Raw genomic sequence first — 24,080 nt, 5'->3', positions numbered from 1 at the left:
TCTTTAGATACTGCAGTCTGACTTCAAGCTGATAAGGAGCAGGTGGTGTGGGTGAATCCCTGCTTGACATCCCAAACCTCTCCGCAGCAGCTGACTCTGTTTCCCGCCCCCCAGCTCAGTAGAGGTACCCTGTTCCCCAAGGGCTTTACCTTGATGGCTGCTGTGTGGCTGCCTTGAGGCACCATGTAAGATTCATAACAGCAAGGGTAATATTTCGTGAAGCGCAGCTGTAGCCCAGAAGAGAGAGCCTGGTCTTCTCCCGCAGAGGATTAAGGTCTGAGCTGCAAAGCCTGTTAGAGGCGAAGATCGGAGGTGGCAGAGAAAGAGGGAGGAGCAAAGGAAAGCAGCCAGTTCCTTGACTGGAAGAGTTGAAGACATTATAAGGACTGAGCAGAATCTTATGGACTGTGGCAGTCTGCCATGACAGTGGTCGGGGTGACTTACACCCACTGGGACAGTTAAGGCAGAAGGCAGGAAGATCTACAGCAGAGCCTCTCCCTAACTGGTTGTAAGAAAGAAGACTGGCAGGTGGGGGCTGACTGGAGCTAAAGTGAGGTTGGTGGGCCAATGTCCCCATTCACCTTAGTAGAGTAGCCTCCTGTGGTGGTGATTTTTATAGGCCTCAATATCTGTCATGGGATGGGATCACATTGTTCAGCGATGCTGAAGAAATTCCTACCCAGACATTCAAGAGTGCATCTATACTACCATAAAAGGTAAAGGTAAAGGGACCCCTGACCATTAGGTCCAGTCGTGACCGACTCCGGGGTTGTGGTGTTCATCTCACTTTATTGGCCAAGGAAGCCGGCGTACAGCTTCTGGGTCATGTGGCCAGCATGACTAAGCCTCTTCCGGTGAACCAGAGCAGCGCATGGAAATGCCGTTTACCTTCCCGCCAGAGCGGTACCTATTTATCTACTTGCACTTTGACGTGCTTTTGAACTGCTAGGTTGGAAGGAGCAGGGACCGAGCAATGGGAGCTCACCCTGTCGCGGGGATTCGAACCGCCGACCTTCTAATCGGCAAGTTCTAGGCTCTGTGGTTTATAACCCACAGCGCCACCCGCGTCCCATATACTACCATAAGGTAAAAGGTAAAGGTACCCCTGCCCGTATGGGCCAGTCTTGACAGACTCTAGGGTTGTGTGCTCATCTCACTCTAGAGGCCGGGAGCCAGCGCTGTCCGCAGACACTTCCAGGTCACGTGGCCAGCGTGACAAGCTGCATCTGGCGAGCCAGCGCAGCACACGGAACGCCGTTTACCTTCCCGCTGGTAAGCGGTCCCTATTTATCTACTTGCACCCAGGGGTGCTTTCAAACTGCTAGGTTGGCAGGCGCTGGGACCGAACGATGGGAGCGCACCCCGCCGCGGGGATTCGAACCGCCGACCATGCGATCAGCAAGTCCTAGGCGCTGAGGTTTTACCCACAGCACCACCCGCGTCCCCATATACTACCATAGATGGCATATATACTACCATAGATGTATTACCATAGATGACACTAAACAGGGAACTGTAGCCAACACCTCAGAAAACAGAATAAAATTCAGAGTGAGCTTGACAGAATGTGAAGGGATGGCCTGGAACTATGAAAATGAAAATTCAACAGAAACAAATGCAAAAGTTCTGCATTTATGCAACAACATCAAGCGAGTGACACCTAGCTTGGAAACAGTGATTGTGAAAAGGGTCACAGCAGATCACAAGGTGAACGTAAGTCAGCAAAAAAAAAAAAAAGTGAATGTGATTTTAGCCTAATAGAGCCAGAGTTCTCAAGTCATATGAAGTATTAGTTCCCCTTTATTCCATGCTGGACCTCATACGTCCAGCTCAAGACACCATACTTAGAGAAAGATGTGGGCAAGCTGGAATGGATTCAGAGGAAAGCAATGAAGATGGCAGTCAATACATAAAGCAAGCTGACCAGTGGCAAAAATACCTTGGTGACAGGAGTAATCTGACAATGAAACTAATTGCCTGGAGGGAGATGGGATCAGAAGAGAAGACTGGGAGCATGGGGGCAGGATCATAGCACTTTTAAAATCCTTGAAGGGGCATTGCACTGAAGAAGACAAATACTTGTTCTCTGCTGCCCCAGATAGCAGGTGTACATGTAATGGGCTTAAGGTACACGAGGGTAGATTTTGGATGAACATTAGGAAGAACTTATTGATGGTAAGAGCATCCATGGAACCAATTGTCTAGGGTTAGTGGGCTCTCCCCTGATTGGAGGTCTTAAGCAGAGGCTGCACAGGGGGTTCCCAAGCCATGCATTGACTGCATGAAGGTTGGGCAAAATTGTCTTCTCCAACTCTCTGATAGGTGGGTCTACCATGGAACAACCCACTCACTGTTCACTCCATTTTTAAGGGGCATCAACATTTGCTGTCTTCATCAGATTGCCGTTCTCTGGTGCGGTAGTGGTCAGTGGGTCAGTGATGGCAGGATAGAGTTTCGCACCTGACTTCTGAGGCATGAAGAGCTCAACTCAAGGTGAGCACAGCGCCAGTGCCAGGAACATTGGATTGGCTCTGACTCTGGTCACACCACCCTGAGCAGTGCCTGTCATTCTGAAGCCGGATGTGCAATGCAACCTCATCTTCACTGCCCTGCTGACCACTGCCTGTCCTGTTCATGACTCTTCCAGGAGCATTGGTGATGTCATTTCCAGCCTCTTCCTCTCCAACCCTTCTTGCAGGGCCAGTTGGCATGGCATAGCTCTTGAGGAAGGCTAGCATAGCTTAGCCTCCATTTCCTCTGCCCACATAGTATCTGGCTACTCTCAGTTTATCTTTGACTTTTGCCCGCCATTTCATTATTATTATTTAGAAGAGGGAAAAGAAATCAAATCGAGAAAATATCATTAGTTAGAAAAATAGGTCCCTGGCTTTGTAGCTAATGAAGCTTGGTAGCCTGAAGCATTATGAAAGGAGATGGAAGCTTTTTACATATGAAGAAAATGGTTATTTCAATAGATTGCTCCCCTACACATACATTAAAAAATGTGTCAAAAAATTAAGCATGTCAACAGAAGGCACAGTGCTCTATGCTCAGGGCCCAATACTGTCAACGTGTCAAGCTTAGGAGAAATGGTTTACTTGCGTGAAGACCAAAAATGAAGAGAGAATTTTTTACTCTGGAGTTTGGAAAGTTCTGCACGGTTGTCTGAGAACTCTTCACTGCAGAGGCAAGGAATTGGTGAGCTTCCAGGTGTTGCTGGACTTCAACTCCCATCAGCCCCAGCCAGCCAGCTAGCGTAGCCAATAGTCAGGAGTTGTAGTCCAACAACACATGGGGCACAGAAACATAAATAAAAAAATAATGATTTGAATGTGTTATAAACATGCAACACCAGATGGCACCAGAGAGCAGAAAATTTTTCTACATGATTTTCCATAGGATTTTTTTTCCTTTTGTTTATTATAACAATTTAATTTCTGACTTGTTTATAGTATAGTGTTTCTTTCCTGTGTATAAATCCACCCCTTGGAGTTAGTGGTGGATGGTGCCAACTGGGGTGGAAAGCAAGGAGGCCAATTGTAGGTGGAGCCAGAGACTGGTGCAGCCAACTAATTTCTCCCAGTTGAGCTCTACAAAGGTAACACTGAGGTGGATCAGCAAGAGGAGGAGGAGGCTGACAGCCAGTGCCACCCCTTCAACAGGCTGTAAAAAGGCAGGCAGATTGGGACTGGCTGGTGGCAGGCTGAGGTTGGTGAGACTGTGCCCCATTTGCCCTAACAGATCAGCTTCCACTGCCTGGAGGATCCACATGTCTGCTTTAGCACAAGCTTCAAGAGCAAGTAGTAATGCACAGTGAAGACAGCCCCTCCATTTGCTGTGTCAGCCTGATATGATATCAAGACTTGGCTCAGCTTCCTGACCATGGATGAACCTCTTAACATGCAAGCTTTTTAGATAGGTCGTACTTCCTGCAATGTTGGAGTTGCAATGTTTGCAACTCTGTCCATGTTGTGGAATCATCAGGGGATCATTTGCCCATAATACCAGGGATATTCTATGGTACAAAATCCAGTTATACCCTTAACCATATTGAGAAGGGACCCCCTCAGGTATGTTGTCCCTTGGGCAACAAAAGGACATATTGTGATATTGATTGTGTATGTGTGTTGACAATTGCTTGGTGTTTATTGGTGAAAGCAATGAAAACAGAGCAACTACTATCTTTGGAAGCTGGGGCCCAAAACTCTGGAGCACCATTTCATTGGATAAACTTATCTGCTATAAGCATTTTGGGAAGGGAAAGGCTTATTGCTTTTATACAATACTGGAAAATACCTACAGAACATGTATTCCAAGATGTCATAATTATTACTTGCAATTAATTGAACATATTGTGTTAAAGAAGGGTGACCTTCCAGATGATTTTGGACTCCAAGTCTCATCGGCCAATGGTCAGAGATGATGGGAAATGTAGTGCAGTAACAGCTGGAGGACCAAAAATTGCCCAGCCCTAATGTAAAGACTTGGAAGACTAGATAGGTGTGTTAGATTTTGTTTGCCTTTTCTTCCTACTTGTGCATTGAATAAGTGGAGAAAATAAAAAGTAGTACAGCGGTACCTCGGGTTACATACGCTTCAGGTTACATATTCTGCTAACCCAGAAATAGTGCTTCAGGTTAAGAACTTTGCTTCAGGATGAGAACAGAAATCGTGCTATGGCAGCATCAGAAGGCCCCATTAGCTAAAGTGGTGCTTCCGGTTAAGAACAGTTTCAGGTTAAGAACGGACCTCTGGAACGAATTAAGTACTTAACCCGAGGTACCACTGTAGTCTCTTAGCCACACTGAGTAATTAGGGAGAGCTAATCTGGAGTAGCGGTTAGAGTGCCAGACTTTGACTTGGGAGACCGGGGTTCAAATCTCTACGCAGCCATGAAGCTCACAGGCGACCTAACTTACTGTGTTGTTGTGAAGCTAAAATTGGAAGGGGAGAACAATGTAAATCGCCTTGACTTTCTTGGAGGAAAGGCAGAATATACATATTGTAACAAATGAACATCCAAAGAACTTGACTGGATGCTACTGACCAGTGCTTTGGGCAGAGTACGTGTTCCAAGTTCCCCTCTAGCCTTTACTTTAATATGGGCATTAGAAATTCAGAATCACTCCCAAGAGATCACGTGTGCCGAGGAAATATATTATTAACACTTACTACAAAACAGAAGATCAAAACCTTGTTAAAACTTATTCTAGAGAATGGCACACTGAGAACTAGCAATCATAGCTGGTTTGAGACATTTTTACAAAAAAAATGCCACCTGCTCATTGCTAAAAATGTTAGTCCCCTCAAAGACTAGCCTGGAAATAGTTTCAGGAGATGTTAGATTATATGTTCTCAAGCCCCCTGGTAATAAGAGTAAAAGAACACATGCACTGTATCTTTTCCACCTTAAGTGTGATTACAGGGAGGGCAGCTTTCTTTCAAAAGAACTCCAGCAAATCTGTCTGCACACAGCATTTATTTGCTGCAGCAGCAGAAATTAAGTTGAGTTAAGTGGAATCCTTGCCTGGTACATACCTTTAGTTGAAAGGTATTTACACTGAGCCTTGGTGTAAAATAAGCAAGCTTATGATCATTCAAGGAAGTTCATTCTTGAAAGGAAAGAGTTCTATACTCCTAACTATCTGGTTGGAGAAAGAAAGAAGCCATGCTTGTCCCTTGTTCTCAAAAGATAGATTCAAGATGTGTGAGGAGCAGGAAGTTGTAAAACTGGATGCAACCTAAGATTTATTGCTCTAAATCAGAGGGGTCTGCATCATCCCTAGTGGCACATTTCTTAGGAACCAGCTTTTTAAAAATGGCAATGAACATGACTTTTTAAAACCATAGATCCCTAGAGTAACAAGTCGCATCCTTCCACCCTTGAGATCACTAGATGAGCAGCAACCAACAGATAAAGAATTAATTGTTGCCTCTGCTTGGGGGCTGTTTGTGATTTATATGACCAAACAATCTCAGGGTTGGCACATTCACACTAAATATGAGTTTATCCGGCAACATTCTTGAAATCTGGTATGTTTCGTATTTCTGCCAATCTTGTATTCCACTATGGAATTTATTTTATGCTATTCAAGCTCTCTATGATTATTACGATTACTATTTTATTGTCTTGTTATACATTCTACGCTCATAGATATAGGATCGCAGGTTTGGAAGGAGACACTGGGTTCCCTCCAGACCAAACCCCCAAACACATAACAATATTTCATGCATCCTGAATTTGTTGTCAATAAAAAACTAACTTTAGGGCCCTCATTTCTTCTCTAAACCATTACAGAACATCTACACTTTCTACAAAGCAATGCAATGATTCAGAAACTCCTAAACTCTTTTTACTGGGTGAACGAGTCCTGTTGTTGATTTAGAGGTCTTCTGATGTTTTTATTACGGCGCTGCCCGCTTTTAAGAGGCCTTCTGGTTGCCTTTTATTATGGTGCTGTCCACTAATGTGGATCATTGTCCGTGAGCACGGTAAATCAGGGGAAAGTGCAATAAATAAACGGCTAAAAACTGAAGGCCTCTACATCTGCGGAGGTACAGTGTGAGTTATTAAGGGCAATTCTCTAAGAATAGAGTAACTGCTTTACTGCCCAGGTAGCCAATGTGTTGGCCTCCAGATTTTTCTGGACTTCAACTCTCATTATCCTTGTCCACTGCCTGTTCTGGGTGGAGCTAATGGGAGCTGGAATCCAACATCTGGAGGCACAAGCAGACCAAGATCAGTCTAATCTAGTACTCAAGAGTGACTAGCAAGATTTTCCAACCACCACTAGCAGCTCACAAAGCACACCAAGTGGGTATGGTGGAGACACACTTACTGGGAATAAGTCTCATCAGATACAAAGATTTTCTTCGGAGTACATATATGCACGGTTAGTACCCAATTTCTGGAGTCCATAAAATCTCCCAAGATACAGTTTTGAGGTGCATTGATATAACCTCCATTGAATTCCTTCTTGCAGAAAATGTGGTGAATATATCTAGGGAAGTCATAGCTCAGTGGTACAGCATCTGCTTTCCATGCATAAAATCCCAGGTCCAACGCTTGGCATCTCCAGGTAGGGCTGGGAATGTCTGAAACCCCAGAGAGCTACGACCAGTCGTGTTGACAACACTGAGCTAAATGGACCAAGGGTTGGATTCTATATATGGCAGGGTTTTTAAAAAATGTTTCTATGATATAGATGGGTCTTAATATAATCAAGAGGGAACTGTCAGCAAGTGATTTCATTCACTACAATCTGGCAGATCACTTCTTGAAGTGAAGTACCATGTAACATTTTGAGGCCTTAAATGCAAACACAGGTTTCTGATGTCACAAGCTGTCATGTCTATGAGCGTTATGGTGTGCCGGATCTTCTGCCTAGCGACAAAAGGGAAATTTAGTCTGCAAAACTTAAACACATTTATTTAATCATTATATGCTTTCATTACGTTTTTAGATATCCTGTAAGCCATCCAGAGTGGCTGGGGAAACCCAGGCAGATGGGTGGAGTATATATAATAAAAATTGGTCGCTTAGTACATCAAATACCTTGGAGCAACTTACAGTGGTATTTATTATTGTATTGTGTATGTACACCACCGGGACGCGGGTGGCGCTGTGGGTAAAAGCCTCAGCGCCTAGGGCTTGCCGATCGAAAGGTCGGCGGTTCGAATCCCCGCGGCGGGGTGCGCTCCTGCTGCTCGGTCCCAGCGCCTGCCAACCTAGCAGTTCAAAAGCACCCTTGGGTGCAAGTAGATAAATAGGGACCGCTTTCTAGCGGGAAGGTAAACGGCGTTTCCATGTGCAGCTCTGGCTCGCCAGAGCAGCGATGTCACACTGGCCACGTGACCCGGAAGTGTCTTCGGACAGCGCTGGCCCCTGGCCTCTTGAGTGAGATGGGCGCACAACCCCAGAGTCTGGCAAGACTGGCCCGTACGGGCAGGGGTACCTTTACCTTTACCTTTTATGTACACCACCCCATAACATGAAGTTCTCTGGGCAGTTTATAAGTTAAAAACACACACGACTGAAATGCACAAGTAAGACATAAAAGCATTTTCTTAAAAAAGGAAAATCTACATAAATACAGCAAAACAGAATTCACTGCACCCTCGATATGGGAGTTACTCCAGCAGAAACTTCTGCTCTTTAATTAATTAGCATATGACACCCTATTGTGTAGATGAATAAATGCATATGATCACGCGGTTATATTGTAATCTTCAACATGCTTATTAGCAAACAAGTACTTTTGAACTCAGTGGGGCTTAGTGCTCAGCGACGGTAGCATCCGTTAGCTGCATTAAAAATGAATAAATATAGCTGCGCCTGGTGGATTTATGCCTGCTGCCACGCATATAATGAAAGCACATGGATTGCCTTCAGCTCCCGAACAAACCCACTGAAATTAATGGACCTAAGTCAGCCACGTCCATTAATTTCAGTGGGTCAGCTCTAGGGTATTACTAACGCGGGATACAGCCCCGGCTCATCAACCCATTATACTGGTGCAACTCTGTCTCTAAGCGATCGGAGGGAGCGAACCGCACCTGCCGAATGTCTGCCTGTTAAGACAAGCGCTTCCCCTCCCCCCGCCCATCTCCGAGCGTCCCCTTTAAGAGCCGCCGCCCATTCCAAGAGGCGAGCGAACTTCGAAAAGCGCCGCAGCGAACGCTTCTCGGGCCCGCCCGCCCCGCGGCGTCACCTGACGCGCCTACGTCAGCGCGCACGCCCTTGCGTTGCGTGTGTGCTTACGCCGGCGAAGGAGAGGAGGGAAAGAAAAAAAAAGTCCGCTGCCGCCTGCCGCCCCTCCCCCGCCTTCTCTCTCTCTCTTTCTCTCTCTTTCTCTCTCTCTCTCTTCCCTCCCCCCCCCGCCCTTCCCGCTCAGCGCTGAGCTCCGCAGGTCGAAGCTGTCGCTGAGGCCGCGTCCGCCGTCGTGCGCGGCGCCAGGCCCTCGCGAGGCTGTCGGCGAGGGAGATGCCGCGGGTCTACATCGGGCGGCTCAGCTACCAGGCCCGGGAGCGGGATGTGGAGCGGTTCTTCAAGGGCTACGGGAAGATCCTCGAGGTGGATCTCAAGAACGGGTAAGGCGTCTCCGCCGCCGCCGCCGCCGGGCCTAGTCCCCGGGATCCCTCGTTTCTTCCTGTCAGCGCAGCCGGGGCCTCAGAGCGCATGCGCGCCCTTTCCCCGTCCTTTCCCGCGCGCGCTTCTTGCTCGCCCGCCCGCCGCCTCCTCTTCCTCGCCGTGGCTGCCCCCGGGACCCTTCAGAATTGGCAGAGCAGAGGGGCTTCTCCCTCGGCTCCAGTTTTTAGGCCTTCCTTGTGGTGGGAGCAGCAGCTGCTTCTCCCTCAGTCTGGCTCCCCGCTGCCCCTTCTGCCCTACCGGAGAGGTGAGGGGGCCGAAGGCCTTCCTCTTAAAATGAACTTCGTTGCAGGAGCGTAAGGAAGCCACCGCCACCGACTCCGGCCTAGCTCAGTATCGTGACTGACAGCAGCTGGTTTCAGGCGGGAATTCTCCCACTTGAGCTCTTCTGACAGTTAAGAGCTGTTCGGCAGGGGGACGGACTTCCTCGAAAGGTGGTGGTGGGCTTTCCTTCATTGGAGATTTTCAAGCAGAGGTTGGGTGGCCTTCTGTCATGGATGCTTTAGCTGAGATTCCTGCTTTGCAGGGGGATTGGACTAGATGACCCTAGGGACCCCTCTCAGCTCTTATGATGCTGTGAGGGCAGGGGTGCTTGAACCTAGGACCTTATCCATGCAAAGTGTGTGCTCCATAACAGACCCTTCCCCGAATTTGGCAGCAACTAGCAGTTCGAACAGGGGACGCAGGTGGCGCTGTGGGTTAAAGCCTCAGCGCCTAGGACTTGCCGATCAAAAGGTCGGCGGTTCGAATCCCTGCGGCGGGGTGCGCTCCTGCTGCTCGGTCCCAGCGCCTGCCAACCTAGCAGTTCGAAAGCACCTCCGGGTGCAAGTAGATAAATAGGGACCGCTTACCAGCGGGAAGGTAAACGGCGTTTCCGTGTGCGGCTCTGGCTCACCAGAGCAGCGATGTCACGCTGGCCACGTGACCCAGAAGTGTCTTCGGACAGCGCTGGCCCCTGGCCTCTTGAGTGAGATGGGCGCACAACCCCAGAGTCTGTCAAGACTGGCCCGTACGGGCAGGGGTACCTTTACCTTTACCTAGCAGTTCGAACAGGAGTGCCTGGCGTGCTCTGGTTCATGGGGTCACGAAGAGTCGGACATGACTAAACGACTAAACAACAAAGCAGTTCGAAAGGACGTCAAAGTGCAAGTAGATAAATAGGTATCGCTCCAGCGGGAAAGTAAACGGCGTTTCCGTGCGCTTCTCTGGTTCGCTAGAAGCGGCTTAGTCATGCTGGTCACATGACCCAGAAGCTGTACGCGTGGCTGCCTCGGCCAATAAAGCAAGATGAGCGCCGCAACCCCAGAGTTGGCCACGACCGGACCTAATGGTCAGGGGTCGCTTTTTACAGTATAGGGAGTCCCCCATATAATGTGTCTCAGACCATTTTGCAAATTCCTTCACTGAGGGGTCTTGGGAAATATATTTCTGGGTGCAAGGAATTCAAATCTGCTATCCTTTTTTTGTGGGTGGACAGCATTTAGCTGGTAAGTCTACATGTGATGAAGCACATACAGTCGTACCTTGGATCTCGAACGCCTTGCGACTCAAATGTTTTGGCTCCCAAACGCCGCAAACCCAGAAGTGAGTGCTCTGGTTTGCAAACGTTTTTTGGAAGCCGAACGTCCAATGCGGCTTATGAGGCTTCTGATTGAGTACAGGAAGCTCCTGCAGCCAATTAGAAGCCATGCTTGGTTGTCAAACATTTTCGGAAGTCGAATGGACTCTCGGAGTGGATTCCGTTTGACAATCAAGGTACGACTGTAAAGTGCTTTTGGTAAACCAAAGAATTTTAATTTTACCTTCTGAAAAGTAGGTAGTTCTAAAGATTAATTAATAAATAAAAATGATAATAAAAAATATAACGGCAAGCACTTGGCAATCATTTTTAATGATTTCTATGCAGTTTAACACATTTTACTTACCAAGCAAAACTAAATTATATTAATCTAACCAAAACATCTTTTGAATTTCCATGTTATGTTACAACTTTTTATTACTCACTTTTTTGGAAAATAGAAGTTGAAAATTTCAGCACATCCTAGTAGCAGTGCAGCCTCCACACTGGCTGTCAGCAGCTGTCCAGGATTTCCTATAGGGGTCTCCCTGAGCCCTGTCTAAAGATGCTGGAGAATGAACCTGAGACCTTATACTGTACTTGCAAAGCATTTTCTCTGCTCTGGTGCTCTGGTCCTGCCTTCCTTTTACACAAAATTTCAGTGCTAAGTTTGAATTTGAAATCATCATCATCATCATCTTTTATTTATATCCCGCCCTCCCCAGCCAAAGTCGGTCTCAGGGCGGCTAACATATATATATAGCATTGGTATAAAATCAAACAATAATTAAATTACCTCCTAAAACCGGGTTAAAATCAAATTAAAATCTAATTAGATGGCTTTCCGTGGTGTTAGGGTTTTTGCACCTGTAAAGCAGCATAGTCCTATACATGTTTTCTTAGAAGTCCCACTATTAGTCCTTGCACAGTAAGTGTGTTTAGGATTGCAGCCTACGTCTTGAGATTGACACTTATATGTGCTTACTTGGGAATAAGCTCCATGAAATTCATTGGGACTCACTGTGTGTGTGTGTGTGTGTGTGTGTGTGTGTGTGTGACAGAGAGAGTCTGCTGTGCTTAACAACAAAGTTCTAGGTGTATTTACTTAGGTAGACAAATAATAGCTGTACCGCTGTGCTAATTGGGGTTCATTACCATGGAAGTGTGCAGGAGGGCACAGCCTTAGAACACTTTTTAAATGCTGCATTGTGGAAAGAATGATGCATCTGAAATGTTTCTGCTGTAAAGTTAACATGCTGAAACTCTTGCACAGTGATGCAGAGAGTACAGATTTCCTTGCTTGAAATAGGCAAAGGAAGAGATTGGCCCTCATAGCTTATTGATTTAGAGATTGTTTCCCACGCCATAATGGGTATCCTGAGATGTGTGCATCCCAGGTTTTCTGATTAGTCTCCATGTGCTACATATGCAAGAAATGCAGTTTCTACAGGCCTTGTGAATATGGCATCATATGGGCATTCAGTATATTCCGTGTATGCACATTTCGTCTGAAAACATTAAAGTAATTCCATGAACATCAACTTTGTAGTATGGTATACGTATTACCTGGGTTGGGGAGGGAGAGTTCTTCCTTAAGTGACTGGCAACTGACAGAAATGGAAATTACTCCTGCCCTGACACAGAATAATAATAAAAAAAGCTTCTGCCCTGATGATCCGTCATAAATTTTCTGTGAGGTAAACTGTGAGGTAGCCAGTCATGGGAAACTTAATGCCTTGTTTGCTCACTGTGATGAAGGAGGTTTGTGTATGGCCATAAGGCGCCTTCAGAACTCAGCTTATTAAGCCAGTGTGTTGTCGATCCTGTGGTCAGCATGGTCAGTGGTCAGGGATGGCGGGAATTGTAATCTATCAGCATCTGGGAAGGCCACAGGTTCCCCATCCTTGCAGTATCCAAATGTGGTCATTGATAAGCTCCAAAAACACCCTTCCAAACTAATAAAATTAGTTTCAAAAAGCAAAAGGTGCATTGATGGATCTAAATTGGCTGAAACATACAGAACTTCATACTTTGGAACTGTACTGTTGAATATCTGAAAGTCATGATGGAAAACTTGTTCAAAAACTACAGTGCAGAAAGACTTATATGGTGCACAGTGCCATTAGGGATCACCCAAATTCAGGGGTAGCCAGTATTAATAGTCATGATAGCTAAATGGACCTTCTGTGTTAAAAACATCCACATAATCTTTGAACACCACATTGTCTGGCTTTGACTGGCAGCCGTTGAAAGCAGAATGCTAGACTTGACAGGTGTTGATCTGATCCAGCAAGGCAATTCTTCTGTTCCTAATAATTTGTTGAACAGTGGAGGTTTCTCAGCAAAGAGTTTAGGCACTGAAAAACTAGTTCTGTGACTCACTGCCAGGGAAAGTAATGTGTACTTTGAGCTGTAAGAATGATGAGTCTGTAATTCATTCTGTGGCAGTTCATTATATATGGGCAGACAGCAAACTGGCATTCTAGGAAGTTTATGGATTGATTCTCCTCTGGAACAAAAAGTATGTAACATGTAAGTTACACTTGTAAATGGTATCCCGGTGTTGATTTCTGGCATGCTTGGGGATAGAATGTGGATGGTTGACATCTGTAGATATGCTGCTAACCCATACAATTCATTCCCCTCAGAAAACTCTTTCCCATTTTCAGAGATTGATGGGCAGTGCATCTGTAAACAAGTGGCTTAGCTTCCAGAGCCTTTGCACCACACATAAAGGTGTTTTCATAGGCATGCTCTTGGCAGAAGATCTGGACTTCAGAAGCCTTCTGCCTTGCCCTCATGCCCTCTTCCTCCCCCCCCCCCCAAAAACCCTCCTCCCATATGGAGGGCTGATTGGTGTCTTAAGGATAATTTTGTTGATCTGGTAACGTGTAAACTTCCTAAGCCCCCTATATTGCTATAATATAGCTATCTGTTTCACAAGCTCACATTCTCTTTCTTCTGTTCTCTGTCTTTGGCATTCTGTTGGGCTAAACTCATTCTTATATTGGCACAAAAAATCCTGTCTGTGCTGGAGGTAAAAGATGAGCTCCAGGTTTTGAGCACCATGTTATCAGTGCTAAATGCAGTAATTTTAAACTGATCCCATTTTTACTTTAGAATTCTGGAGTTATCTGCCTTTCTCTCTTTATATTCTATTTCATATAGCTATCTAAAAATCTTTCAACAGACCACAGTTAATATGCCCTGGATCTAAAATTACAGTTCTATACATTTTTTTTTTATGTAGCAGGTATGTTGTTGGAATAACAAGAACAATTTTCAGGTGTAAAACAATACTGTATTGTGCTTTTCCTCAGAATAACTGCGTTAGTTTTATTTGTTGGGGCTGCCATCCTTTACATTAATGCTTAGCAAACAATTACAAATTAACTGCAAGTTGTAAGATACCTTATTTTTCAGTTCTTCATTTTTCAGTTTATCCAGAATTAATGCTGATCACAGGTTCTTAGTTTGCAGGAGATTTTAAATTCATTGTTTTAAGTTTGGGGTAAATTAAGCTGTACTGTGAAGCTGGAATACTATACTACAGAGGCTGTAATCTGATGTCACACTAAGTGTGACAAGTACAAGCTGCAGTGAGGTTTAGGCTTGCACAGTGTTAGAAAATGAGATATGCATACTCCCCCTCTATCCTGAAACAGCTTTTAGGAACAGAGCACAAGTTTCCACTTCTGATTTCAGTTAGCCACAGTTCAGCATATCATCTGAATACTAAACTTTGGTTAATTTTAATTCAGGTTTGTTTAAACAAGCCAGCTTCAAAACCCATGGTTTGAAGTTCGTCTGTTTCAAACAAACCATAGATAAACCAAACTATGCTTAATCTTGTTGGTTCGGAAAACCTGACAAGTTGCTCTTAATCTATGGTGGAAGTGAAAACTTCATAACTTATCACAGTCATACCAGAAGAGGAGCAAAGGGAACATGAGTCTGAGGATCATTAGAGCTTGTTTTTGTCATGCTAACCTATGGTTTAATACGATGTTCAAAGTGGGCCAGTCTAAAATACTGTACCTATCTCGTCCAGAAGTTTACAGATTCATCAAGCAAAATTTGTTAGTCAACAGGACCATTCTCCTCTCTCAATGAATAGGGTCTAGTTCCTGATCTCACCCATACCTTTTAAAGTCAGTCCAAGGTCAAGGACAATCACATGTTCTTGTTTTTTCTTTGCACTTGCCCTATAATCCATTCCTGAAAAGCACAGAGCAAAAACAAATCCTAGGTTTCCTCCAAACATTGGAGCTGCAGAGTGAGTGGGGACCACATTTCTGCAACTACAGGACTTGTTCATCAGAAGTTTCCCAAGCACTTACCATGACAAGTGTGGTGAGTGATATTGTGAATCCCTGATCCTAGTCCCATTTATTTTTATTAGTACTGCTGTCTTTACATTTGTGTGAACATAGGCTCCTCTGAGAACCGTGAAACTGGCCTAGATCTCACAAAGTGAAGATAATGGCAAGTAAGAAATCAGAAATTAGAGGAAGAGGTAATATGGGTCATACAACTAACAGACTGAGAGGAACTTTTTTTGACAAGGACTTAATTCTGTCCAATTAGTGACAGACACCTGACATTATCCTCCCCAATCAGGGGCTTGGGTAACTTGCGTTTTTTTGTTCATGTTGTCAGTTGAGTACACTCGTATTTTTAATTGCTAAAATAGTGAAAGGTTGCCCATATTGATTAAAATTCAGAGTAATAACCCTTCTGTCTCTCTTATTCCACAACAGAGAACTGTGAGCGTTACAGTTGGGCACTCTTCTCTGCTTCACTAACCTCACAAGGTTGTTTTGAGGATAAACTGAGTGAAGGCACTTTGAGCTCTTCAGCAGAAGAGCGATATACAGATGTGACATGCAAGTCACTAAATGATAAAAACCAACCGTCATTTGGCTCCTCCCTAGTTAGAACTGCCTCTTGCAGTGGTAATTCCATCTGATCATTATAGCCCTTAACTATGTTTAAGAAAATTGCCTCCTGGGTTTGTGTTTTCTCCTCTTCCCTCCCTTTCCCCTCTATTATCTGTATAGATTGTAAGCCGGCAGGCAAGGGTCTGTGTTTTTAAATAATTTATGTGCAGCACAAAGTGGTGGTTTATAGATAAGAATAAAGTTCCTGGACTTCACCACTTCTAAAGCTTCCAGGAGAGGCCACTGGTGTTCACACTTGGAATGGGGATGCAACTCTTTTTGCACTTGACCCAACAGGCTTCCTCAGAGGAAGAACTGTAATATCATCCTGGAAAATGTAGTGCATTCCATCTGTGCAAAGGCCTAAAAGGCTCGTTGTATGGACTGAAAATCATTTTCTTGTATAATGAGATAGTGTGCACATTGTGAAAAGTGTTTGCCCTAAATTTTCTTGGCATTGGCAATGAGCTGAACTTTCCTGCAAAACCAAAGCATGTGTTCATCTTCTGTACCCACACTCTCACACTAGAGATGGATGCTAAACCTGCTGTTGTTTACACATTTGGACAATAACTTGTAAACTTGCTGCTTCTGGCTTTTTCCTTGTTCATCTTTGGAGGCCATTGAGCATTTCATTTCTGTTCTCTTAATTATGTCTAGTAAGCATTATTAGAAGTTGCTTGTTCACTGAAATTGTTGATGCTTAGACTTTGAGGGGAAATCTTACAATTTTCACTTCCTAAAAATCTTGCTGAATGAGGTCATTGTAGTAGTAAGTGTTTTGTTTTCATTGGCATGAAATAATTTAAAACCTCACTATATGCAAGCAGCAATCTGGATAGAAACACTTCTGCATCTGAATAATTCAGTATCAATATCCCTCCTGATTTGCAAGAGGAATATGTAAAATTCAGAGGTGTACAATGGAATGTTACTTGAATAAAACACTTAGGAATATGGTTTCTTCCAGATTACAATAGCAAAAAGATTACCAGCACAAAAATAAAAAAATATCTGGAACAGTACAAACAATACCCTTTTTCCTGGTTAGAAAAGATTACTAGATTTAATGTGGTTATTCTCCTTAAAATTCTATTCCTTTTGGGAATGTTGCCTTTGGAAAGAAAACCATGAAGTGTATGGTGAAGCATAGAACTGCTAACACTAATCTTGGTGTTTTGATAGCCAGTAGAGGAGGCCTTGAATTTCCTGATGTTAAAAGGTATAGTCAAGTGGTAAAATTGGCAATGATCAATAGTCGCTTTATCTTAAACTGATGCCTGCTCAAATTTGAAAATGGGGGAGCACCCATATACATGTACGCCTATATTTACAATATACTTCAAATAACTGGTGATGAATAATAAAGTCATGAAGAGATAGGAATAACACACTTTTGAGTGCTGTTATGGCAGGCAGGCATCGTTTTCTAATATTTGCGACAAAGCTTTTCTTGAGGTATATCAGCCTCTTTTGCCCTATGGTAAGACTTGACAGCTATTCTTATGCCATACTTTTGTTGTCACCATTGAACTTCTAAGGCTACACTTGGAGAGAGAAGCTTGTCAACAGCTCCCATACTGCATAGATCTTCAAAGCCCATGCCACTGTTGGCCAGAATTGTGAAGGTAACTGTTGACGTGGTTGATGCTGGATCTGTTTTTGTCTCCCCTTAGGTATGGCTTTGTTGAGTTTGATGATGTGCGTGATGCTGATGACGCTGTTTATGAGCTAAATGGCAAAGATCTATGTGGGGAACGTGTAATTGTTGAGCATGCCCGGGGCCCTCGCCGCGACAGCAGTTACGGTTCTGGACGCAGTAAGCACTAACATACCGTTGTATTGGTGCCTTTTATTCTATTTAAAACACAGCATTTAAAAACAGTATTTTTAAATTAAAAATGTAAAGTTTGATTACTGTAGATTTTATTAAAGTAATATTATTTAGATATTAATATATTCAACTTTTTAAACTGTAATTAACTAAATGAACTTTAATTTTCATTATTTTATTTTGTAAATATATGAATGGTTTATTTGTAATGTGATTGTTTAACATAGACTTAACAAAGACCTCAATGTTTCAATTAAGAGTCCTTTGAGGCTAAGATGACTGCCTGTTCCATTTGCTGACCCTGGGTTGCCTTTCCATGAGTGGCTCTTTGACCTTTGTGGCCCTTGGCTGACCCAAAAAGGAAGCCATGTGACGACCGCAACCTTTTCCCATTAGACGTGGGTGGTGAGGACCCCAAGGGTTAGAGACAGATGTGATTAAACTGAAATAGGTGCCTGAAACCTTTATTCATGTTATATATTCAGAAAGCTTTAAATCAATGTAAGTAACATTAGTAACTGACTATAGTGATTTGGTTTTTTTTTGTTTTCAAAAACATTGTTATTTTTTATTAACTTAAACTTAGTTGCATGTTTAATTTTAATAGTAAATATAAAATATACAGTCTTTTAATTATATGCTAATGTTCTAGACATAATGTATATAGACCTTTTTAAATGTCTGACTCTCATAACATAAAATTTTTAACACTGAGAATGTAGTTTAGGCGAATGGGAGGGGGGAACTAAATGTATTTACCGGCTGTTGGGTAGACTAGTTTTTATTTTCTTTGGGGGTATAGATTAACCACCTGGCTCCACTACCTTACCTGAAGTATTCCATCTGCTTATCACCTCTAAAGGTGGATATGGTTATAGAAGAAGTGGAAGAGATAAGTACGGTCCTCCGACCCGTACTGAATACAGATTGATCGTTGAAAATCTGTCAAGTCGTTGCAGTTGGCAGGATTTGAAGGTATGCCATCTCTGTGCCTCTGCTAGTGCTGATAAAGGTTTGAAAACATAAATTGTGCTTCTCTTTTTAAGCCTTGCTTTTGGCCTGTGGTCCACGCAAATATATTTTTCATTTTTCATGGAAACCCTGGGTGGTATTCAGTTATGCTTTACTCAGAGTAAACCCACTGAAATTTGTGAACATTACTAAGATAATTAATTTCAATGGATCTATGCTTAGCTGAATACCACCACCTATTCAGAATAACTGACATTGTGTTAACTCTTACTGCAGTGTACAAAGCACAACAGAGAACAGTAAAAGTAATAAGCTCCTTGAGCATGAGGGTTTCAGCCTGTGCAGTTATTATGCACACTGAATATTTTACTATTTCAGATGTTTTATTTCATTTAGTTGTTTCATGAAAGTTTTATAGACTGCTTGATTGTAAAAAGGGGGGGGGGGAGATCCTCTTGCATAAATGCAGATAAGATGCTTCTGAAGTAATACAAGGTTTTGTACCTAAACTCACATGTTGCTATGCATTTTGAAAACCTTCCCAAACAGCCAGCTTGCAGGGAATGGGGGGGGGGGTCTTTCCTCTGGTTTCCTGGCTCATGTGGTTTACTGTCATGTTTCACATTGGCCTGCTTCCCTTGGAAGGCAGTGGGCTAAAATAGTACTGCGGCCACTTTGAGGAGATTAAGGGTGATAGACCCCATAATGCAAAATGAGATGCAGAAGGATGTGTGCAGAGAAAAGGAAGGCTGAAAAGTCTTCTATGCATGCAGTCTATGAAGTCTTGGTTGAATTGCTTGAGCTAAGCAAATGCGTAAGCAGATGCAATAATATCCAAGCAGGATAGTCCCTGTTGAATTACACTATCTGCTTTATCCTTTCTGGCCATTTTTACCAGTAATTGGACAGTATTGTTCCTCCTTTGCCACCCCAAAAGTATCATCTTCAAACAGAATGTCTGAGGTTAGAATTGCCTCTGGTAATAGACCACAGTGCTCTTTGTATTTTAGACCAGAGGTGAGGCTTGGTGTAGTGTGCAGCCATTTTCTTGGCTTTTTCATCTGTCCATCTGAGAGGGAATCAAGAGGGCATCAATAAGCTGAACATTCTCACATTCACACTTTGAAAAAGAAATGCAGTCTAGTGTGCTTTTCAGTTGCAGCATCTAGGGCAGAGCTTTCCAGACTTTTCATGTTGGTGACACACCTTTTAGACATGCATCTTTTCACGACACAGTAATTCTGTTTTACTTGCAAACCGGAGGTTAAACTAAACCCTTTCCAGCCCTGCGAGGAATGCAGGGAGCTTTGCACGACACCTACACACTTCAGCCGACACATTAACATGTCAAGACACACAGCTTGGAAAGCTCTGACCTAGGGGGGATGATAACAGACAGAATCAGCTTGAAAGCATAGGTGTATTCAGAGGCAATGTTCTGTCTTCCAGGATTATATGCGTCAGGCAGGTGAAGTGACGTATGCTGACGCACACAAAGGTAGAAAGAATGAAGGTGTGATTGAGTTCAAATCCTATTCTGACATGAAAAGAGCCCTTGAAAAGCTGGATGGGACAGAAGTAAATGGTAGGAAGATAAGGCTAGTGGAAGACAGGCCTGGGTCCAGGCGCCGCCGCTCCTACTCTAGAAGTCGGACTCATTCGAGGTAAGTCTGTTCACAACACTCCTTGGCAGGGCAAACGTTTGTTAGAGCTGCTGGAAAGTAATGCGTTGCACCCTTGCTTTGTTAACCTTGCAGGAACTGTGGTGAGTTGCAGAACTGTGAAGTTTTCTTGTTGGGTGATGGATATAGAGGGGTGCTTTAAACTTAATTCCAACCATGATCAAACAGATGAGAGTTTAGGTTTACTCATTACTAATCTCCACCTCTGATCTTGGTTTGAGGCACAGTCAAAGGTAGCAATTTCATTCAAGCCAGCAAACTGTGTTCATGCCTTACAAATCACAGTTGGAAGCCAGAGTGAGACCTGGGTAGAGCCATAGCTCAGTAGCAGAGTAGCAGAATCCTTGACATCTGGATAGGGGTTTCAGGAGCTTTTTCTACCCCTGTCTGAAGCTGGAGAGCTGCTGCATCTATTGATCTCTTCCCTGATATAAGGCAGCTTTCCATGGTCCTGTAGTTTGCCAGATTAGACAAAACAGTTACATATGCTTAACCACAAGCCAGGATCAGACACAGGGAATTATTGTGCATGGGTAAAGGGAAGACAAATCTGAAGTATTTATACTTAATCAAAACAAAAATAAAAAGAACCCAGTAACCTCCCCCCCCCATTTGCTATGCCATGTTCCAGGAGTCTCCTAAAAATATGTAAAGACTTATAGCTACAACAATGATTTTTTCTTTCTTTCAGGTCCCGCTCTCGAAGCAGACACTCACGTAAAAGCAGGAGTCGTAGTGGCAGTAGTAAAAGCAGTCATTCAAAGAGCAGATCACGATCCAGGTAGAGCAAACTCACAGTTACTTAATTTTCAATATACTTCAGAGAATACTGATTAAGTGTTTTTAACCGATGTCAACATGAACAAACCTTGCATACGTAGCTGTTAAATCTAATCATTATAGATCCCTAATTTGCAGTGATTTTTGCTTTGATTTTTTCCCCCTTGAATTCCAGATCCCATTATTACCCTCATTAGCTTTAAAATCTAGATACTGATCCCTTACTGTTCTATTTCTCTCCCCTTCCTGTGGGTTTCATTTATTAACAGCTTGTGTGATTTGCTTCTGTAGCAATAATACTCATTTGAGTGCTACAACACGCAAATCAGATTCTGGGTACAGTACAGTATAGGAAGTTCTGGAAATATGAACAAACACTGAATGTCTCACAGGGAAATGTGCAAGGAGGGAACATAGTGAACATATGAGCGGAAACTGATACAAGTTCAATTATTTCAACAGGGTAAAACTTGCAAGCTTCTGTTTGAGTAACACAAATCACAGAGGCTGAATTTCATTCCTGCCGATAACTCATGAAGATTTATATAAGAATTCCTTTGCTACTTTTGGTTTTGCTTCTTAGGTCAAGATCCCATTCCAGAAGCAAGAGTCGCAGCCGAAGCAAAAGTCGAAGCCAAAAAGCAAAAAGCAGGAGTCCGAGTAAAGATGATAAAAGCAGGAGCCGCAGCAGAAGTGCAGAGAAATCCCGAAGTAAAAGTAAAGACAAGCCAGAGGATGTGGTGCAGAATAATGACGATGTTGATGATGATGACCGAGCAAAAAGTAGAAGTCCCAGCAAGGAAAAGAGTAAGAGTAAAAGCAGGAGTAGGAGTGGCAGTAAAGAGAAAGCAGAAGAGGAGGAGAGGGGCAGTGTGAGGGGCAGTAGAAGTAAAGAGAGAGAGAAGAGTGTCAGCAAGGCGAGAAGTAGGAGCAAAGAGGGGAGTAGGAGCAGGAGCCGTAGCAAAAGTAAGGACAAGAGGAAAGGTAGGAAGAGGAGCAGAGAGGCCAGTAGGAGCAGGAGCAGGAGTCGCAGCAGAAGTGAGAAAAGCAAGAGGCGGAGTAAACATGACAGCAAGTCTAGCAGCAAAAAGAAAAAGAGAGAAGACCAAGAACGGTCTAGATCCAGGTCTAGATCCAGGTCCAGATCTCAGTCCAAGGAAAAAGAGCATATAAAAGCAGAACCAGACACAAAAGAAGCAAAAAGTGAGGGTGAGGAAATGGACACCCGCTGTAAATCCCGGTCCAGGTCAAATTCCAATTCTAAACAAAATGTCAGATCAAAATCTCGCTCCAGATCCAAATCTGTTTCAAAGCCAAGATCCCAATCCAAGTCTAGATCGCGGTCTGCCTCTAGATCGCATTCCCGATCTAGATCAAGGTCTCGGTCCAGATCCTAAACTTGCTGCAACCACACTTAGAGCTCTATGAGAAGTCTTTTGTACATGTTTGGTAGTTGTAGCACAAGTGATTGGAGTAGAACACATGTCACTGCTGTACATTTTTAAAACCCCGCCCCACAATGGTGTGTCTTAAGTGTTCAGTCCAGTGCTCCCTCTCTGTCGCACATTCTGGAAAATGATACTGAGAGTCTCATCAGATCATCTTCCTGGATTTCCAGAATAGCCATAGAGAATGAGCACTGCGTTTCGATGGGCTTCTAAGATTGGAATGATGACTCCTAGGTAGGTATGGTAACTTCAACAATTTGCCCTTAAATTGATGCCCTTTGATGTACGCCATTTAGTGAAAAGTGCAGAGTCTTAAATTTCATATTACTTTTGTTTCATATTTTGGACTTGCAGAGTTTGTTAATAGCACAGTCAAGAAAAATAGATACCTACAGTAAACCATAAGAAGGGAGGGGGGAGTAGAGTTCCACATTCTGGTATTGTGACAATATCCTTGTTTTATATTTTTTTATTTTTCCCCATCTTGCAAAGTACAGTGGCCCCTGTTTCCATTAAATTTGAATAAAGACTATTTTTGCTTGACCACACGTTGTAATGGTTTTAAGTTATGCTGATTTGTCCCTTTACATGTTCATAAGTTTTAGGCAAGATCTTCAGAAAACAGTATTTTTCCAACATATTAATTCCTGTTATCAAGACTCCATTATGTGGCTGCTGACAAGATCCCTGCACAACTTGGCTTACGGTTGAAACAAAGCAAGTATCTCTGACCTACACCCTTAAGGGGATATATGACCAGTTTATTATGACTTGTTTTTACATGATTTTAAACAAATTCACTATCCTTACTTGCACTTCTCGTACAGCATTAGGGAGAGCAACAAAATCTAATTGACAACTATGCAATTGTGCAGGGGCCCTGTCAAGCGTGGTCCCTAAAGCTTTTAATAGACACATTGAAATGAAGTTGGTCTAGAGGGTGTTTGATGTTCTTATTTGTCAGTTGATGCATTGAATTGTACATGGATAAATGGTAACTGCAGTAAAGTGACTAATCCTTTATGTGGGACCCATTCAAGTTTAGATTGACGACACAGTGACAAGAAATGTGGGGTGGCCAGAACAAATGAACAGCTTCTCTATGAGGAAATGTTATGATATCTGGGGCTTTTTAGTTTAGGAAAAGGGTGAATTGGGTGGGGAGACATGGTAAGAAGTGTATACAGTTATACATAGTGTGAAGGAAGTGGAAAGAGAAGTTTTCCTCCATCTCTCAGCTTTCATTGGAAGACTCCCAAGTTCTAGTATGCTAGTATGAATGCTAGGAGATTCAGGACAGACAACAGAATGCATTTCTTCACACATTACATGGTTAAACTATGGGATTCACACACCACGGCGCCACCCAAGATATTGTGATGCCCACAAACTAGGATGGCTGTAAAAGAGACAAATTCATGGGGGACAGGGCTGTCAGTGACTACTACCCATATCTTCTAAGTCCCCTGTTGGAGACAGTATGCCTTTGTGTGCAACTCACCAGTGAGGAAAGTGTTGTTGGCATTTAGTCCTGCTTTCAGGCTTCCCATAAACATCTGGCTGGCCATTGTGCGAATAGGATTAGGGCTAGATAGGCCTTAGTCTGACCCAGAATGGGTCTTATGTTCTTTACATGTGTGACAGTACTGCCTCACTGTTGGATACGGTGCTCAAGTGTCCTTTTGCAAAATTCAGTTTTATCTGAACCCAGCAACCTG

General features: G+C 43.5%; 1 protein-coding gene across 1 annotated transcript; it reads left to right on the top strand.

The window, feature by feature from the left end:
* Positions 1-8,865: 8,865 nt before the first annotated feature.
* SRSF4 (serine and arginine rich splicing factor 4) lies at positions 8,866-22,905 on the top strand. The gene is made up of 6 exons (XM_081920718.1): positions 8,866-9,090; positions 17,323-17,465; positions 18,343-18,455; positions 19,902-20,116; positions 20,826-20,915; positions 21,498-22,905. The coding sequence occupies exons 1-6, from the start codon at positions 8,984-8,986 to the stop codon at positions 22,309-22,311; spliced, it is 1,482 nt and encodes a 493-aa protein (XP_081776844.1). The 5' UTR covers positions 8,866-8,983; the 3' UTR covers positions 22,312-22,905.
* Positions 22,906-24,080: the final 1,175 nt, after the last annotated feature.

Source organism: Podarcis melisellensis (assembly GCF_964234715.1).
Source record: "Podarcis melisellensis genome assembly, chromosome: 8".
NCBI lineage: Eukaryota > Metazoa > Chordata > Lepidosauria > Squamata > Lacertidae > Podarcis > Podarcis melisellensis.
Note: the sequence above shows the minus strand (reverse complement) of the source record. Positions and strands in the feature narration are given on the sequence as shown.

What these genes read in the sequence shown, in the direction of transcription:
- SRSF4 (XM_081920718.1), top strand. Translation starts at nt 8,984, where the DNA reads ATGCCGCGGGTCTACATCGGGCGGCTCAGCTACCAGGCCCGGGAGCGG. An exon ending in GAGGTGGATCTCAAGAACGG is followed by an intron (nt 9,091 to 17,322) that starts GTAAGGCGTCTC and finishes GTCTCCCCTTAG; the next exon opens with GTATGGCTTTGTTGAGTTTG. An exon ending in AGAAGTCGGACTCATTCGAG is followed by an intron (nt 20,117 to 20,825) that starts GTAAGTCTGTTC and finishes TCTTTCTTTCAG; the next exon opens with GTCCCGCTCTCGAAGCAGAC.